At 42.1% G+C, this 19,591-nt stretch overlaps 1 protein-coding gene across 1 annotated transcript in view; it reads left to right on the forward strand.

The window, feature by feature from the left end:
- Positions 1-1,054: 1,054 nt before the first annotated feature.
- erc2 (ELKS/RAB6-interacting/CAST family member 2) overlaps positions 1,055-19,591 on the forward strand; it is a 35,166-nt gene continuing 16,629 nt past the window's right edge. The window contains exons 1-4 of the mRNA XM_046383666.1: positions 1,055-1,282; positions 5,945-6,754; positions 16,647-17,081; positions 17,374-17,448. Of these exons, the coding sequence (XP_046239622.1) occupies positions 6,080-6,754; positions 16,647-17,081; positions 17,374-17,448 (1,185 nt within the window). The 5' untranslated portion in view covers positions 1,055-1,282; positions 5,945-6,079. The remainder of the gene's footprint in view (positions 1,283-5,944; positions 6,755-16,646; positions 17,082-17,373; positions 17,449-19,591) is intronic.

The following is a 19,591-nucleotide window of genomic DNA, read 5'->3' on the forward strand; positions in this document are numbered from 1 at the left end:
TCGAGGTGTTCCTTGTCACACTGTTCAAGATCAGTGGTGCACTCAGGTTGTCTGAGGGGCAGGGGCTGATGAACTAAAAAAGGCACTACGGTGCAGTAAGTCGTGATGCATTCATGGTGAACTGTCTTATTATGTGACTCAGATGTTATGACTTCAACATCTTTGTCATAAAAACACCCAACTATTACTATTAACTATTTAAGGCAAGTAGTTTTCTGTCAAGCAGTGCAGTCTGCATGGTAGTGAATCATATTTTCTCCACTGGGCAAGCACCCAAGATGGCGTTTTATCAGTTTGTCTTGAATATTTGGCCACTAGAGGGAACTTGATTGCGTTTTATCTATGAAAGGGTCATCCAAAATGGCACTTTTGTGGCTTTTTTTCAAACATGAGCCCACCAGAATAAATTTTAATGTGATTTTAAAAAGCGAAGTGAATTGTTGATATCATAACGTTATGCCGTTATGCACAGCAACAACAAGCATGGCTGCAAGTGAAGGTAATATTGATAATTACCAACATTAGGGTGAAGGATTTAGCTCCACAAATGGGAAGTGGTTTGCTTACAAAAAAGCAGACCACAGCAATATAAGAAGTGCAAAAAGAGAGACAGCAAAATGGGACAATAAAACAAACTTACTTCACCACCAAGCAGAAGACCTCGGTTGAGTATGAGGACAGCTCTAAAACAAAAATAATTGTCAATATTTTGTCATAGATTATCGTCATATCACAGAAAAAATATCATTTTAGGGCCTATAATGCTTGGGAGTGAGGTCTGCCTGAGAGTCCAAATTCCCGTCCAAAAAACCCACGCAGAATCAGGTTCACAGAAATGCTCCTGGCTCCAGTGTGTTTGACTACCGAAACAAGTCACGCATATTTTGAATTAGACCTACCTATACTGAAGAGTACTGTAATTACTAATCACACATGTAAAGCTCGGTAAACGAGGGGTAACAAAATAAAATAAAAACAAACAAACAAACAAACAAACAAAAAAAACACTAACACACATTTTCAACTATTGTGAGTGGACTTGGTCAATTATTCCCAATCAGCACCAAGATAATGTGAAATTCACCGCATCCCATCCGCCCATCCCCTCCTGCCAGCTGCCACTTGCAGTAGTGGTGATGCTGCTCCCTGGTGTGTAGAGGAGGAGAGAGAGCGTGTCCGCTGCCCAATGACAGCGCAGGATGCTGAGAGAGGCTGCTGGGGTGAATGGAGGCGACAAGATGCCGTCTGGAGCGGCGAAGGAGAGGAATTAACATCGAAGAAGGTACATTTGCTTCTTTTATTCCAGCCCGAGTCCACCCGCGTGTCATTACAGAAGTAATGACACTCAAAATGCGCCAAGTGTCATTTGTTATTTTGCGCGTTTCGTGAGCGATCTGGCGACCAGAGCTCGTGCGCGTTTAAAAAAAAAAAAAAAGAAGAAGAAGCCCATTCTCGTTTCGTAGTCGTTGATGGCATGGACACAGCCATTCAGGGCTCACTTGATACCGGAGAATTTGCATTTTAAAGCCGTGTTGGAACGATGGAGCAGCGTCGTATTTCAAAATAAAGGTTTCAGTCGGCATTCCTACGGCGGGTTAGACTAATATTTCACTGGTGTGGTCAGGTGCTCGACGCACACCACGTTGGAGCCATCGAAAATGCAGGCCCAGTGAGCTGTCAGTTGCTCGGTCGTGCTTCATGTGCTGCATCAAATGTAATTCTTCTTACACACCGGTCGGTTTTGAAACAGGTATTTTAAGACAAATCTGAGGCCTGTGTGTGATTAGGATGCGTGTGCGTCGAGGACGTCCACATGTTTTCCCGACTTCTTTAAACCATTTTCTAAGTGGATCTGGAACAGGGTGGACGGCTGGACAGGCCGTTTGGAATAGGACATTAACATCTTCTCATCCAATCAAAGCAGTGTAGTCAGTGGGGAAGCAGGGGGGCGTTAAGACTCCGTAGTAGAATACATGATGAGGAGGCTGCATGTGTTGCACTCGCTCAAGTAGCACTGCGCCGCACTGAAAGGGTTGACACTTCTTTTCACATGGGATTTCTACACCATCAGCCCATTGCAAAGGGTATTTATAGAAAAATGTCCTCCTGCGCCCACCATAGACATGCGCTCTGACCACAAGTGACCGGTAGTCTTATTTAACATGGCTTTGTTAGAGTGGGCACAAATTGCCTGCATGCTGGTTTTTTAAAATGTCATGATTGCCTCATAGAAAGCAGACTCCCCGAGTCCACAGATACACGCAACGTCGCCTGTGGTGAAAGGACATCTGCATCTCCTCCGCTGTCAACGCGCCACTGCTTTCTGAATTGCCAGTGATCGTTTCTTCAGGGGTCCATAAGGGCCTTTGATGGCTGGGTTTAGACTTCCGGTAACAGTACTTGTCTTACTGATACCTGAGCAGTGTGAGTGTGACTTCTGGTGAAAACAGAAAGAAAGTGACAGCGCGGACAAGAGGTGCAACCCCCAAAGAGAGGCAACAGGCAAGAGCAGAAATTCCTCATTGATTAGAAAAGAGTCGTTTTAATATTTTATGCATCTTTTCTGTGTATCCTCTGTAAAATAAGGTGTCAAGTGGGGGTGGGGTGAAGGATCAGTTGGCATTCCTGAGGTGCCCCAATATTATCGGTGTTTCTGCGCTAACACGATGCTCTCTTATTGCACTGTGATCGTTTCCCTCTGCTGGGCATACTGAGAAATGTGCTTTGGTGCTTTGGTGGATCTGCGTGGATGAAATTTGTCAACCTAGAAAACAAATTTCACCGTTAGCTGCAGAACAGAGAAGAAGAATAAAATGATCAGAGTTTTTTTTTGGGAGCTAAACGCTTGTAAAACCTGATTTTGTCTTTCAGGGATTTGGGGACAGCTTGCCTATACATCAAATAATTGATTTGTCAATAAGCATAAAGATCCATTGACAACAATTTTGAAAAGTGTTTAAAATACTCGAAATACTTGAAAATGAGAGGATTCGCTTGTTTTCTCAGTTTTGTACCATTTTAAATTCAATAGAGTTGGGTTCATAACTGCCAGAGACGAAAATAAAACAAAAACAAAATAACACTGCACTTTTTTATTTTTATTTTTTACTATATATAAGAAAAAGATCATGTAAATGTTCCCTGGTTGCAACCCTATAGTGTAACTTTATTTCGCTGATCAAACCACATGGATTTTAGTATTCCTCTACCAGCGCTTCAGTGCTCCAGGCGATCAAGCTGTAAAATGACTGTGGGCACACCCATGTGGTTGGACTCCACTGGGTGTACGGACCAGCGGAAACACTGTGGCAGTTACATGACAGCGTTTGATTTGAGACTATCAGTAGCCTCCAGTGTTCAGCGCTTCTTTCAAGCAGCGTTTGTGTGAATATTGTTCCTCATCACAACGTGGTTTTCCTGTTTGGCATATCATGATGTGTTATGACCCGTTGCTAAATAGCTAACTGTGAAGATTGGCAGGAAACACGAGGAGCGAGAGGGGGGGAAAGACATGCAACAAAGTACCCCAGCTGGAATCAAAGCGTGACGTTGTGGTCAGATGGCACACATCCCACACAGATCACTGGCCCACCAGCATTGCACAGTTGGCATATTTTTTTGAAATCTTTCCCTTCATTATATTACATAGTTTTTTTTCTTATTCAGGCCTCTTCTTAAGGAAATCACAGCAGATTCCCCCTCATAATCAGTTTAATAAGGGGGGCAGACAAACACAGTTTTCAAACAGAGATAAAGCGATTTAAAGATGCCTTAACAAGCTGGAGAGTCACTGCCTGAATCACAGATAGACAGAAAGTCTAAATATGATGAGGAAATACGGAAAACACAGAAAATTGTCACTAGGAACAGTCATCACAAGTAGATCCTAATAAACTCTGACTCTGTGATGCTTTGCAGGATATTTTTAAGTCACTCCACAGTAGAACCTCAAAAAAATCATCCTCAACCAAACATTGTGGGCCTCACCAGACTAGACAAACAGCAGGTCAGTTATTGTTTTGGGGTTTTTTTTGCATATAGTATCCATTGCAGACTTCACAGACCTTCACAGACTTCCACAGCCAGACTTCACAGACCTGCGGCAGCAAGCTGACCGCTGTAGATAAGAGCCGCAGTGGTTTCCATTGAATGTGTCTGCATATTTAGAATTTGAATATGATTTGCCAGTGTCTTTCAGAGGGACTGAAGACCCTCTAAACAACCCTTTAAACAAATTCAGTTGTTTTGTTCTGTCACTTTTTATGTGTATGTTCACATCCCATTTTTTAGGCGCTTTACTTAATACAACTAACAGAGATGTCCTGTCTGATCTGCCAGGATGCAGTGGTCGAGTGTTTCCACACAGATGATGCTTCAGTGAGGGCAACTGAGGGTTCCTGTCATTCAGAATCTTAGGGGAGACCTGTTGACACACGGTTCTCAGTGCCATGAATTGTCATTTGTCCTTCAAGGATATATAATAAAAGAATTTGCATGAAGTTGAAAACTGGGGTTTGTTGGAGAAAGAGGAAGGTCGCCCACAGGCTATTGTGTCACTGCTGAGACACATGGCGTCTACATTTAGCCAGCACTTTTCTCCTCTCACCTTTTGGAAACTTATGGTGCTGTTATGAGGATCTCTGTGTAGTCACCATGGGAACTGGCTCTGAGCAGAAAGTGTCACCAGAGGAGAGAAAGTATCCTGATTCACGGTGATGTTAGAGTCTTTTTGGGGTTTTTTTTTTTTCTCACAGGCTGTTCAGTATTATTCATGACCAGACAGCGTGTGTCATTAACAATGTCTGTCTTCAGCATTTGTTGTGTAACAGCTTTTATTCCATCTAAAAAATATCTACCATCATGTCATAGTGACACTGCCATTATGTGTCATCTCAAGCTTTAAATATATAATGGACTGTGATATGTCTATGGCAGAACCGTTATTAGAACATTAAAAATTAAGGCTTACATATCCTTTTCTCCTCATTAGCCAGCAGGATTTGCAGTATTTTAAAATCTTTTCATTTGGCCGTTTTAATTAAAATTTTAGCTAGAAAAGATAATAGCATATTGTGAATTTCATTACATCTCTGTCTATTTTAATTTGTAAATTTTATGTGTTTATGGGACTATACAACTCAGCAGAGGATCACTTTATGTCAAGTGATATGGGCCTGATTATGTTGACTGTCCTTTATAATAGACTTTTATTGCTTTGAGGTAAGGGTATTATATTGATCGCATCATTTGGTGCAACACAGTGCTGTATGTTGATGTACTCTCTTAGCAACACACACTGTTGTGCGCCTGTGTATTTGTGATGTTTTGATCTTTCACTTTGGTTCAGTTTTAATACTTTAAAGTAATAAACCTTTCAGCCAGACATCACTGTGAGATGTGAGTGAAAAAACTGAATGCAGAAACTACACTTGAACAAAAGGTTTTGCAGGGGATTTTGGTTAATATTTTGTGCATTTTGTCATTCCTGTGTTTACTGTGATATGAAACAACTGTCCATCATTGATCAGAACAGACAAATGTGATATAATGTATAATATTGTATCCTCTGTTTTAATTAGTCTATTATTTAGCTGCTGTACTGTGTGGTTGTAAAGCTGTACTGTCTGTGCTGCCTCTATTAGCAGCATTAATGGGACGCAGATAAATGTTTGCCAGTGGGAAATCCAGGAGCATGCTGGGAAATTCCTGAGGGCCATTTGAAATAGGAGCCACATAAAATGTGACAGTTTGCTGCTGATGTTTGCTGATACAGTCTAAAGCTAAATCCATCTGTAGCAAATCAACTTGTTTTAACTTTCACAGTTTGTGAGGGGAATGTACTGTGTGCTTTAAAAAAACGCATGCATTTCTTTCCATGCCTTTGATATGACACTTACAAACAGTTGTTATTCACCTAACAGGTGCTTCTCTCCTGTTTCCTCAGATCTGACTTTGATGTGCTTCACCTACTAAGGCACGAAATAAGTCACCCATGTGCTGTTCAGAGAGTCAGAGTAGCCTCATTTCCGTGTGCTCCTGTTAAGGACCCTCTGGTGGCTACACCGCCGATTCACAGGACATGTACGGCAGTGCCAGAGCTGTAGGCCACATAGAGAGCAGCCCCGCACGGTCCCCGCGCCTGCCAAGGTCCCCCAGACTGGGCCATCGGAGGGCCAACAGCGGGGGCGGGGGTGGTGCGGGGGGCAAGACGCTCTCCATGGAGAACATCCAGTCCCTCAACGCTGCCTATGCTACTTCGGGGCCCATGTACCTGAGCGACCACGAGGGCGTGGGCTCCACTGCTACCTACCCAAAAGGCACTATGACTCTGGGTCGCGCCACCAGTCGGGCCATGTACGGGGGCCGCGTCACAGCCATGGGGAGCAGTCCCAATATCGCTTCAGTGGGACTGCCTCATCACGCTGACCTTCTGTCTTACAGTGACCTGGGTTCCCTCTCCATGCTGCACCACCACCACCACCAGGGGGTGCCCTCTGCCCTGCTGAGGCAGGCAGTGCGGGGCAGTGGGGGGGAGCTGCTGGAGATGCAGGCCCAGCTCAGGGATATGCAGAGGGAGAATGAGCTGCTGCGCAGAGAGCTTGACCTGAAGGACAGTAAGTTGGGATCTTCCACCAACAGCATCAAGAGCTTCTGGAGTCCTGAGCTGAAGAAGGAGAGGATAATGAGGAAAGAGGAGGCGGCTCGCACATCAATTCTGAAAGAGCAGATGAGAGTCACTCATGAGGAGAACCAGGTGAGACCAGCTCTCTCAGCTGTCATATCCCACTCATTACTGCAGTGAATGTCAGTTGCTAGTCTATTCTCTTTCTTTTGTCTTTTTTGATCTGTGTGTCTCTGCTTTCGCCATTCTCTTTTCTGCAATAGACCGCTGCCGACCTCAGTCCAAGAATTCAGAGAAATATTGCAGTCAGTCATGTTTTTCAATACTTGTGGAAACCTTTCTGGAAAGAGTTATTTGTGTGCATGAATATTTAACACACACTCTCGCCTCGTCCTCCGGTACAGAATCAATGTCAGAGAGACCACTAGAGCCACAGGAAACACAAACCCTTTAGTCTAGTAGTCTGTAATCTAATTTCTGCAATCTGAGCTATTAGCCTTGGGCCTTGTGTGAACCCATCTAATAATCCACAATTTCTTTACAATGAAAACCTGTTCTCAAATGCTCAACAATAAAGTTAAAAGCAGCGATGACGGGAGTGTCAACAGGTGAATTATAGCTCGTGTCCACAATCTGGCCACAGCGTTAGTTTAATTTTAGTTATTTTTCAGAGGTTATCATCAGACTGGACCCAGAGTGTGAGATGTCAAAAGCTTTTTCTGCTTGCCTCAATGTGGGGGTGTAGTCATGGCCCAGTTAAATCAGTAACTGACGAGAGAAGGCACAAGGCCCAGAGACAAATGTCAAGGATGTTTAGACTATCTCCGTCTTACTCTTTCCTTTTGCACCATCTTTCCTTTACTTGTTCTGACTTTGATCATCTCCCCACTGTCTGTTCATCTGGCCTTCACTGCCCTCAACTACAAATACACTATGCGTTCTTCTGACTAAACGCAAAAAATACTACACAGTAAAACGTATGACACATTTGCAGCTGAAGTCCTCTTTAACCAAATTGATCAAGTCGAGTGAAAATAAGGTTCTGACGATGGAAATAATGTAGCTATATAAACAGACTTACGTCACTTACTACACTTGCATTCAAATTCGAAAAATGTGTCACTCTAATTTGGATGCTTTTCATGTTTCATCCCAGGGGCGAGATTATCCTCTGTCTTTTCAAATGTGGTTCTCTGGTTTATAGAACAGACAGAATGTTTGATTATAAAGCACTTAGTTTAGCTGGCTGTTCCAGCTGCAAGGAAAAGTGCATGACACACAGAAGTAGATTGTGGAATTGGTCAACATATTGCTTGACTGGCTACTTGGAGCTGTACGGCATTCATTTTTTTTCAGTTTGAAGCAGGACGTGGCATGATGCAGCTAATTGCACGATGCCTCAAGCAACGTAGAGGTTGAACTTTGCCAGCTGGTTGTGGTCTTTGTGCCAGTCTGTCAGCATTTCTGTCTGTCTGGTTGAGTGATGCTGTCAGACACCGAGTAGCCAGTAGGCCACTCATTACTCAAAGTGGCAGACACTGTCACTCCCTCCTTCAAGGTCAAAGCAGGATACCATTAGATGACCCTTAAGTAAGACCTGTCTGCCTCTGTGTCTGCTGGTGTCTGCGTGCGTGGTATCTGATTTGACTGGAGGTAAAGGAACGATGGGAACGATGTTGAGCTCTCTGCCTCACAATGGGATTTTTTTTTTTTTTTACCTGCTGGTGATTCTTAGAGGAGAACCAGAGGTGTTTTATGTCTTTAGGATTCATGAAAATGTGTAGGGACAGTGTTTGGGTGGAGAATGTGCCTGCTCAAGCTAAACCAGCAGGGCCCAAGTCATTCATCATCGCACCTATTCCTTATGTTCAGTGCTATTAAGTACTCAGCGTGAATCCTTGTCTATATTTTTAGCTTGGCTTCGTGTACTGGACGAGCTGAATGTGTCCAACCGGCAGAGTATGAAAGCAGTGCAGAATGGGCTTTCATGCCTTTGTGCTCAACACAAAAAGAAGACTATTTTCCATCCTCAGCCTTGTCCGTCAGTGTTTGCTCTGACACTGCACTGAATTGTATTTATATCCCTCCTGGTAGGTTTATTAATGAAGTATGTCAGCTAATAAAAGGCAGATGTGCCTTGTTACTATAATTGGTCTTTTCTATCTTGATTTCTGGGCTGTGAGGCATCCTTACGTAAGTGTATACTTACGGTGGGATGGTTTTAGAGGCTGACTGACGAGCAAATTGCCTCATTAATAATGGAGTCATTTCAGGCCAATCGTTACATCTGTCTTGTCGCACCCTTTGCAATTGCATCAGGTGCCTCAGGCCTCTATTAGCTTGAGCAAATGCTATGCATTATTTACTTTGTGAAAAATAAGATCTGGGAATATGTGCTTCCTTTTACCACATTTTAGAAAAAGAGGAAAACCATTCAGGCACTGGAGTTTGTCTTTTATCTGTTTTGTAAAGCTCAGACTCCAATGTGAGTGAAATACCAACCATGGCCTGCAGAGCTTTAATCAAGACAGTTGATGATCATGACTAGAGGTAATGATTAGCCCAGGACTGTTTTGTGAGGCGCATTTTAATGTACCATACAGCTGGCTCTGGCTGTTACAACACTGAAGCATTTGATTTGAATTCAGCAGAATATTTTGTCATGCTGAAGCTGGACAAGAGCTGCTGGAGGGAAGTGTGTGAGCTGGAGCGTACCATATCTGACTGAGTCATGACCACTGCTGCTCAGCCACCCAGTCGGCCCTCATCAATGCAGTCCCCCAAAATGGAGGCTGATCGCACTGCTCTGTCTGTGCATGGACACCGTGCCTTTTTTATCCTTTACTGTGAGCCACCCATAGTTACATGTCATCGAGCAATAAAAGTGTGAACATGTGAACAGGGTGGGGCTGTCATGTCTCTGCAAATTGGTGGTGTTATTTGTTTGCACATATGATTCAGCAGTGTGGACACTACACAGTGTACACAGCGTATGGAGCGTGTTGAGTTAACATCAAACATTTGTTCAGTAGGTGGCAAACAGGTTTGCAGGTGTCATGTATAAATGATAGGCAAAGGTATTGATGTTTTTGGCATATCGTGACATAATGAGCTCGTGTGGGCACAGGATGTATCATATAACAGTCAAAAGAGCCCATGGGTACTTCCTGTGGCAACCTCCGCCTCGTCTGAGCACATAAGATGGCTGCTGCCTCATCCAGAGGACATGAAGGTGATGAAATGAGGAGTCTCTCTCCTCACTTCATTTCAACAAGATGAGAGGAAATGCAGAGAAGCAGGGAACATTTACTGAGTGCAAGGCTGCTAAGATTAAGGTGGGAGTGGAGGATGGAAGAACAAAGCAAAGTGGATCAGACGTGTTACAATTTGCTCGTGTCTTTTTCTCCAGAACAGCAAAATTTTGGATTAGATCAGAGCCAACAGGGTAAAAATGCCCATCTTAACAAGTAAAGTGAGAATCTAATAGTGAAGATTTCTTCTTCTGTGAACAGGGAAAAAAAAAGAATTGGACAACAAAATGAATTTCACTCTTTTCCCCTGAGGAGAGTCTCTCGTAAGTCTGTCATGTGAATGTGTATATCCTGTACATGTGGATTTTGGCCAATATTAAACTCCTAAATGCATGTAGCACCTCATTAAAGATGATTGTACTTGTTGTTTCTCTGGAGGGACTCTATAGCATCTCAGCTTTCTGATGCCCATTTTATAATAGAAAAAAAAATACTTCAACCAAAGACTGAAATTTTAATTAACACTTTTCAAGAATGAATTCAGAATTTGAAAGACATTAAAAGGAATGTCTGCTTTCTCTCAAATATAATGGAACTGGAAATCGTGACCCGGTCACTCAAGATAATAATTTTCTTATCATGTCACCACGCAGAAAGAAGGGTGAATCTGCTCATGGAAGAGAGGTTAGCTAAATAAGTACTAAGCTAAATATGATTGCTAATGTTACAGCTCAACTAAGGACGATGCTAGTAATATTTGCATCCCCCCCTTTCCACGAGCATGAGCCTCTTTTTTGTGATCAGATGCACGTTTACTTCTGCACAGTGTTATGGTGTAGTTCAGAGTTACTGGGTCCTGATTTCTGGATGGAGACATTACTGTTTAGTTTTGCAAATGCATTTTTTGGGCTCTTTGAGCACCACAAGCAGAATCCCATCAAGTTGCATCATATTTAAGAGAAGGCAGAATTGTTTTGTAGCTGATATCTACAAAACTCAGCAAGTCACCCCAAAACAGTCTAAATGGATAAACAGCATTACAGGAAAGAGGATAGGAGATTTGGTTATGGGGTGAAATGTCCCTTTAATTTAGAGGCATTGTTGTAGATGAGGCTCAGCCTTTGTATTTAGATGAATTGTTTATTGATTGCCTGCGCTGGTAGACTGACTGTCTGGTTTTCATGCAAAATCACTGTGAAATTATAGCTTCTCACCATTAAGAAAAGCTGTGTATGATTGAGTCGCTTGCATCAGTGGGAAGCCAACAATTTAATATACAGCATTAAATCACATAGCATCATTGGTATGTATGCCAGGTCCTTATGTCTTGGCAAGTGTGCAGCCTGTATTGTGCTCTTACAGTTGGTATGTATAGACTGATATTCGATCAACAATTAAGCAAACAGAGAAACAGATTTCTTCAGTATAGGAATATTTAAGAAAAAATGCTGATGTTGACTATAAAGAATGCAAAATAACGGCAAGGTCTCTGGTTTGAATCCAGAATGTAGACTGAATCAATCCATTATCAAGACATACTTTAAGGTAGAAGAAAATATTTTGAGAAATAATCTTTAAAATGGGACTGTACTAAGTTAACAGTGCACTCCTATTACATAGGGTTAAGAGCATGGGAAATGCCACTGATATATTCTTAAATGTTGGACTGGGTAACAGCAAGTACATACATCTGTACACCAGTCCAATGTCAAGTAATTTATTAGCCTTGAAACACTTCTCCCAGCAGCGTTGTGTATACGGTAGCCACTATCCAGTAACGGCAAATGACTGACTGTCAAAAAAGATAATAAAATAAAGTTGTGTGGCATTCTGTCAGTCTGTATTTGTTCATGTTTAAGATAAGATACGATAAGATGAGATGAGATAAGATAAGATAAGCCTTTTACAAAGGGTTTAACGTGAGCCAGGCCATATAACAATGATGCCAATTACATCCACACAGGGTTTGTAGTGTAAAGCTGTTTAAAAATTATATATTATATTATCTTAATACACTGCTATTGGATTGGTACTCAGTATCAGCCAATACACAAGTTCAGATCTCACAATAAGTATTGGGAGGAAATAAATGGTATCAGAACATAACATTATATATCGCATCAAGATTACTGCTGCCGAACCGTAGATAATAGTCTTTTTTATTCCAAGGATTCCTCGTCTGAGGGGTTTCTTTAGCAACAATGCACCTTATCAGTTTGGTTCAGAGATTCTGGTATGTTATGCTAGTAGCAGCTAATGTAGCCTCAAGCAGAGCTGAGGCACTGGCAACAGTGGTCAGGCAAACTCACTTCTTTCTGACTTTCTTGTAATTCAGCCCCAACTGATGCTGACTCAAGTGACATCACTTGAGGCAATTTATCTGACTCGGGGCAGCTCCCTTTGGAGCCACCAAAAGCTTTGTACAACTTATTTCATACATGCATTAGTACCCTTGAGAGGCTGCTATCTTTTCACCTTTTAGAGATGTAATGCTGTAACTTCTGAGAAACACTTTATATATTTATATATATACATATATTACCCTTAATGGTAAGACTGTAAATTTAAAGGAAGCCTAAAGGTAGGCTGAAAGATGAAGTGTTAAAGTCAGCTGTTCTGTTATATGGGGAGAGCTCCTAATAACTGAGCAGGCACATTCTATACTCTTTAGATGATAAACAGTAATATAGGTAAAAGATATTAAATGGCCTCCCCCACACTGGGTGAACACTCATAAGTAAAGAGATTCATCATTCAGTTTTCAGTGTTACTTAACTCCTTTGAGCTGTCCCAACACTCAGACTTGCATTCACACTGCTCTCTGCCTTTCTTTTAGCTGAGCAGAGATGAATAAATGGCACATTCACTGCCTTCTCTGTGGGTGTAATTGTATACTGTCAACCATCACGGCAAACAACACAGAGATTAAGAATGTAGTAAGCAGTAGGCTGCTCTGACTCAGCGCTTTGGAGCTGTCCATCTGTCAGATACACACACCCACGCTCTCTTAACAAACGCACACATTAGATACAGTATACCACACATATAACTGCTCTATAGGTGCCTGCACTGCCGGGTAAAAGATTTGAACGTCAGCAGCTTTGAGAATCAAAGAATAGCTTTAAGTTAATGTGTCTACATTTTAGATGTCTGGCTGCACGATACATTTCTGGCCAATTTAGTGAAGTCGCTCTGGGGATGTCAGCTGGTGGGTATATAAATATCTGAAACTGAACTGAAAACGATTATAAATTGCCATAAAAGTCTGTATATTTGCAGTTTTTTACTACTTAGAACATGTGAGTATGCTAACATCTTAAGTTAGGCCTGTGAACAAGGTAAACAGTATACCTGGTAAGCACTGCTGTGACCAAGTGCATCCTCAATTCACTGCTAGCCTGTAGACTCTTAGTCTTGTTAAGTTACAGTTTTACCCATGTGACAAAACAGTGTGCTGAAATTATGTGAATAAACTCTGTGCAAAAGGAAATTACGAAGTGTGTGCTCCTGTGTGTAACCTGCATGCAGCAGATATAGCCTTTGGCATTTTGAGATTTGGTTTGGAGGGGAAAATGACCGATTCTGACTTCTTGTCTGTTGAGGCTCTCAAAAGGACTTTGTTTTTCTGCACTAAAGGATTTAAGACAGGCAGTTACCCCTGGCTGCCCCAGGTGTCAGTTAGAGGTGGCAGCACTGTAGCTCAACATCTCTCCATGACTCTGTGAAACATCTGGAAGCTCATTTTTAGGATATACAGCAAAAGAGAAGCCTTCTCTTGAGGCAGGATGACCACAGTATCTGCTGAGTCATGACTGATTCACAGGAGCTGATACAGTTCTGTTGTAGATACTGGGGGAATATGGGAGGAATGGCCCTGTAGTCATTTTAACCCACAGTGCAATTATGCAAATGGCATCTTTGGACTTCCTGGTGCAGTTTTGTTCCAAGACGTCTGCTTATTGATCAGGGAGCAGCAAGAGGGAGTACTGATGATGAAGGGAGAGGGAGCAGTGTCAGGTGAGATTAGAGGGAGAAGATATGAGCAGAGAGAAAAGGTTTCCGTTTAATGCTCTGAATATTGCTTTGCGCCATGTTAAATTAATTTCATACAAGAAGGGCGGCAGCAGCTCAGTATTTGTTATAACTCATTTTCTACATGGTCATAACTCATGAAGAAAAACAGTTTCTCATTTTCATTACAGCGATATTTAGTATTTATTGCTATTGAAGAGGTATTTAGAAGTATTTATACATATTAGCACATTATCATTCTATTGAGGATTACTCCACATGTGAGGAAGATAACTGTATTATTGTCTGTTGAAAAAACAAACAAACAAACAAAAAAAACATTACCATGTGATTCAGTCTCTGCTGTATTGTATATTTCCAACCGATGGCACTAGAGAAGCCAGCATGTGCATGTAAGTGATTGGACTCCAGTCAGCGTGAAATTGAAAATTTGAGATGTATTATGTGGTTTCTGTTGTTGGATCAAATAACACTGACTCATATAAGGGAGTGTGAGTGGCCAAAACTGTTGAAGATGGCAGCAGTTCTACAATCAGCAGAAAATTGAGCAGCAGCTCCTGCAAACGGAAACACTGCCCCCTGGTGGCTCAAAGAGCACATGTTTAGAGAAAGCTAAGGAGGTGGAAAACAGCATTAGATGTGTTTCAGTGTTAATCCTGCTGGATAGGATCAATGAATCAGAGCTGCAATTAATGTCTGTTTAATTAATCAGCCAACTATTTTTTTTGCCTAATTATTTTATTTGGAAATATCACGAAACGGGAATAATAATAATAATACAGCGATCCCAATATTCCAATAAAGTCCAAGATGATATTTTTAAATGCTTTATTCTGTTAGAGCAACAATGAATTTGAATACCTGTAGATTTTAGACAATTAAATTATAATCACATAAGACAAAAAACACAAATATTCATTTTTGAGAGACAAGAACCAGACAATTCATTTTTCAGTGTTGTTTAGTTTTTTTGTTTTGTGTGTGTGTGTGTGTGCGTGTGTGTGTGTGTGTGTTTTCATTTACTAATCATTTTTAAAAATAGTTGCTGATTAATTTTCTGCAGATGTTACTGATTAAGCAACTAATCAATTGATTTTTCAATTGTGGCTTCAGCTTCTCAGTAAAAGAATAATGCACTTAATGTGATCACTTCTACAGCATTCATTTTATAATATGAATGAATAAATGTGTACAAATGCGTTTATGACTGTTAATATCAGTGCTGCTATCAATTATAACAATATCAGGTCTGTCTAATGCATGTACATCATCAGTGAATGTTAACCATGGTGGTTGATTTGAACCATTTTTACCGCTTTACTTTATGTTCATCTCTTTCCAGAAAGGTGATCTGATTAAGTCACATTTTGTCTGTAGGTATATTATAAATATGATGTTCTGACTGAGGGCTGAAGGCTGCTAAACAGACAGCTGGACAGACCAAAGGGTAGCTTTCCTTAGAAGTCTCTGGCTGGTTTGTGTTGATCATCCGTCTCTGTTGCATCATGCTCTGAAGCTCTGTTTTACCATACATTTGTTTTTCTGTTCATTCTGCCCATGCTCTGCAGCTGCTGGATGCCAGGAGAACCAAGGTTTGTCCCTATGTTTGCAACACTAGCTGTGTGCACAACATAGAGTCACCTGTGTGCCGTGTATTTTCAGACACCTGGCAATCCCTTTGCACCATTACAACCTCCTCTCCTGCTCTCCTGTGAACGTCCAAAAGGAAACAAATTATTTCTAGCCGTTCAGCCTGCCTCCCTTTCCTGTGGACCCTCATATACTCCCCCTATATACTCTGTAAAACTCCAAAGAGTTATTTGTTTGTTCAGTCATGTCAACCCAATTGTGCCTTTAAAGTTTTAGTTCAGTGTAAGGATCTGTTTCCTGTCCTCTAAGCCCTGATTGGGCCGTTTTCTGGACATAGATTGATTGCTCTCTGGAGATACCTGCTGGAAGAAAATTTCACCAGGCAGGGCGTTAGTCAGTCTGTGACAGAAACTTGGCCCTGACATTGTTCCCTGAAACCCAGAATTGGCACTCCTTCACTAAGATGAATTGGGCTTAATATTGTGTTGTTTTTATTGTATTTTAATCTGGAAACACACAAAATCACACACAAGCATGCCTTTGTTCAGCATATAACCCTGTCCATGTCCAACAATGACAGCCCATATAAATAAGATTATTAAGCATACGGTCTTTTCTTACAGTCTTGATCCTTGATTTGCTTTCAGACCCTTTTTCATTTTAAGCAAATTCCTCCCCTGAGGTTTGAAGCAAAGTATTTGTAGACAGTATCCGGGTCTTTCGGTGTCAGGGAAGGAAGGGTGGTCTTCTGCTTTGATTAGCAACCCTCATTAATTCTACTCCCATGTCTAAAAAGAGAGCAACTTTTTGCAGCACACTACTAAACTACTACATGTGACAGTATATTTAACATATTTAAAAACAACTCTTACTGCGATTCCAAATGCTCAAATTTGATTTTTCTTCTGGAATAAAGAATAAAAAATCTTCTCTTATGTTCTTCAAATAAGCCATATTGTCTTCCAGCAGAATCAATTTACAGTCTCTTCGCTTCTAAAGATACATAAGTGATATGTTCCCCATGTTTCACCTGCATTTTTCCACAGAACCCTGTCCAACAGAATCTCAGAAGTGTGTTTACATATGGTTCCAGCCATCTGTTTATTCCTTATATTAATTAATTAAATAATTAATTAATCGTGTTTCATCAGCATCTGCAGATGACCATCCAGGCTCTGCAGGATGAGCTGCGCACACAACGAGACCTGAACCACCTGCTGCAGCAAGAGAGCGGTAACCGCTCCGCCTCTGAGCACTTCACCACCATCGAGCTGACGGAGGAGAACTTCCGTCGGCTGCAGGCTGAACATGACAGGCAGGCCAAGGAGCTCTTCTTGCTGCGGAAGACCCTGGAAGAGATGGAGCTGAGAATCGAGACACAGAAACAGACACTGGGTGCCAGAGACGAGTCCATTAAGAAGCTGCTGGAGATGCTGCAGAGTAAAGGGCTGCCCCCGGGCCCAGGCAGGGCATCTGAGGAGGAGGAGCAGGAGAGAGCCAGGCGCATTGCTGAGGCAGAGGCCCAGCTTGGACACCTGGAGGTCATTCTGGATCAAAAGGAGAAGGAAAACATTCATCTGCGAGAGGTACTATATGACCAGGGTTATCTTGATATTAATACATGGGATTTCCTGTACAAGACCTAAAATTGACTGTTCTTTATTGCTACTAGAGGGCAGTGCTGAGTGTCATGTAATCAATATCTTTTTTCTGCAGCTTATATTGCAGCATAATGATTATGTATGAACTGAAACCTGCAGATTTACTGGGGTAAACTTTATATACATTGTTGGTGGGGCCATATAGTCGTGCTTTCAGTAGATATGACAATAGACCCTGCTGTACTGGTGCCACACAATGTTTCATCTTTTCTTCAAGGAACTTCACAGAAGAAATCAGCTACATCAGGATCCAAGCAAAACCAAGGCCCTGCAGACCATCATAGAGATGAAAGTAAGAACCTGATTCACAATATAAAACCTAACCAGAACCACATGCAGCGGTCCCTTATAGGAATTGATTCTCAGTTCTTAATTCTTGTTCTTCAAAATAGCCCTTCATGAAGTAATCAATAGGCAGTTGCTGCTGCCGACAGCTGTGACTGGAGGCTTTACGTTTTTTAAATCTGTCCGTTCCGTTCTCATGAATGTGATGTGTGTTTGTGTGTCATAAATGAGCACCCAAAGCAGCCTGTTATTACACCATGGTGAGATGGTCCGCTGGCTGAATGAGCTGCCCATCTGCACCAGGGTGAGAGGTGTTATCCAAGATGCCTTTGATTTTGTCCCTCGTCCTCCTCTGTGCCACTGCCTCCACACTGTCCAGTTCCGACTCGATCACCCATCAGCTTGTTGAGACTGCTGACCTTGATGCCACCGCCTCAGCACGCACCCACGAAGAAGAGAGCACTACAACAGATGGACAGAAGATCTGCATGAGCCTGTTGCACACACTGATGGATCTGAGTCTTTTCAGGAAGAGAAACAGTCTACTGTGTCCCTTCCTGAAGAGGGCTTTAGTGTTGTGAATCTGTTTTTTTTTTAATTTGGACTCCAGTTTACTTGTTCACCCTCTTTGCTTTCTCAACCTGGATGACAACCAGGACAGCCCACCCCCCCACCCGTCCCTGATAGCTTACTAGAAGCTCGTTGGATTTGCTGATACTGAGCTTCAGGTGATTGAATGAATGAATGTGAAGATTTTTCCATCTATGACCACAGACAAACAAACAAGCCAGACAGTTTGTATAAAAAACATGTTAAAGACAGATATGGTGTGTTTATGTGTTTGAGACACCAACATTTACCGGCCTTGCATTACGTGAGTCGCTGTATGTCTAAACAGAGGCCCACACTGGTGTGTGTTCTGTGTGTTCTACTGAATCTGTTGTTGTCACTGTGATCATCAGCAGCTGAGTCAATAGTAAACACACTGACAGATCACACCACCTCTCACACACACTGGCGTGCAGACACACTGTGCATCTGCTCAGAGAGCAGTTGTGTAAGCATCGACAAGAATCAATATTGCTGCTCAACATTTCCGCTGTTGTGACCGGCTGAACAGGTGCAGCAGCTGGCCACGGCGAGCTGCATCACGCTTGTTTCATGACAACAAAAGGCATATTCTTTGTCAATAATCAACTCAACATTACAGAGTGTCTGCAAACATCACACACTGTAGTTATTTTAGCTTGGTTTTTAGCAACATTATTTAAAACTGAGACGAAGCCTTGTTTCAATTGTAACAATAGCCAAATGTATATCAAATGATGCACAAGATTTAGAATTTTCTATTTGATGTAAGCTGATTGTGCAGACCTTAAAATTGCATCTTACATTTGAATACTTCATTATAGTGAAATGGAACAAGTAGAATAATGTAATGTCTTATGCAACTTTGAAGCCTCAGGGGGAATTTAAGCAACATTTACATATTGGGACAAACATTCATGTTGCAATAGAAAATATTTAACGAGATAGACCCCACCCAACACCATCAAGTGTGACTGCTTTTAGCTTCCAGCTCAAGCTAGTTACATTTTAGATACACCCAAATTCTGTTCTTTAAAACCGATGCAGCTGTGACATGCACACTCCGTTCCAAGGGTTAACATCAGATTAAAACTTGTTGTATGGCTGATCTGTATTAGTGTCGGCACCACCAGCTTCACTGCAGAGGCCTGACATCACTTCCTCAAAATAAATCATGACATCATCGCTGAGCTGACACAGCCCCTCTCACTCGGCTGTATCGGCACCATGCGGGTCCCAGCCTCCCCCTGCCGGCGGTCATGTGACATTTGCGCTCTGGGATCCTGTTGATTTGCATACAGAGCGAGGGAAGACCCGCCTCCTCCTCCTCCTCCTCCTCCCCCTGTGCTGTGCCGGAAGACCCTGCATCTCTCCCCTCTCCTCTCTCCCTCTGCTGTGTTGATGCTGATGCTGATGGAAGCATGAATAATCCTCCTTCCCTCCCTCGCTCCCTTACATCTCTCCCGCCCTCTCCTCCTCACTCACCAGAGACAGTGCACAGCATATAGCCTGCCTGCTGCTACCATGGAAACAGGTGTGGTTGTTTATGACAGTGAGAGGCC

Source organism: Scatophagus argus, chromosome 3 (assembly GCF_020382885.2).
Source record: "Scatophagus argus isolate fScaArg1 chromosome 3, fScaArg1.pri, whole genome shotgun sequence".
NCBI lineage: Eukaryota > Metazoa > Chordata > Actinopteri > Scatophagidae > Scatophagus > Scatophagus argus.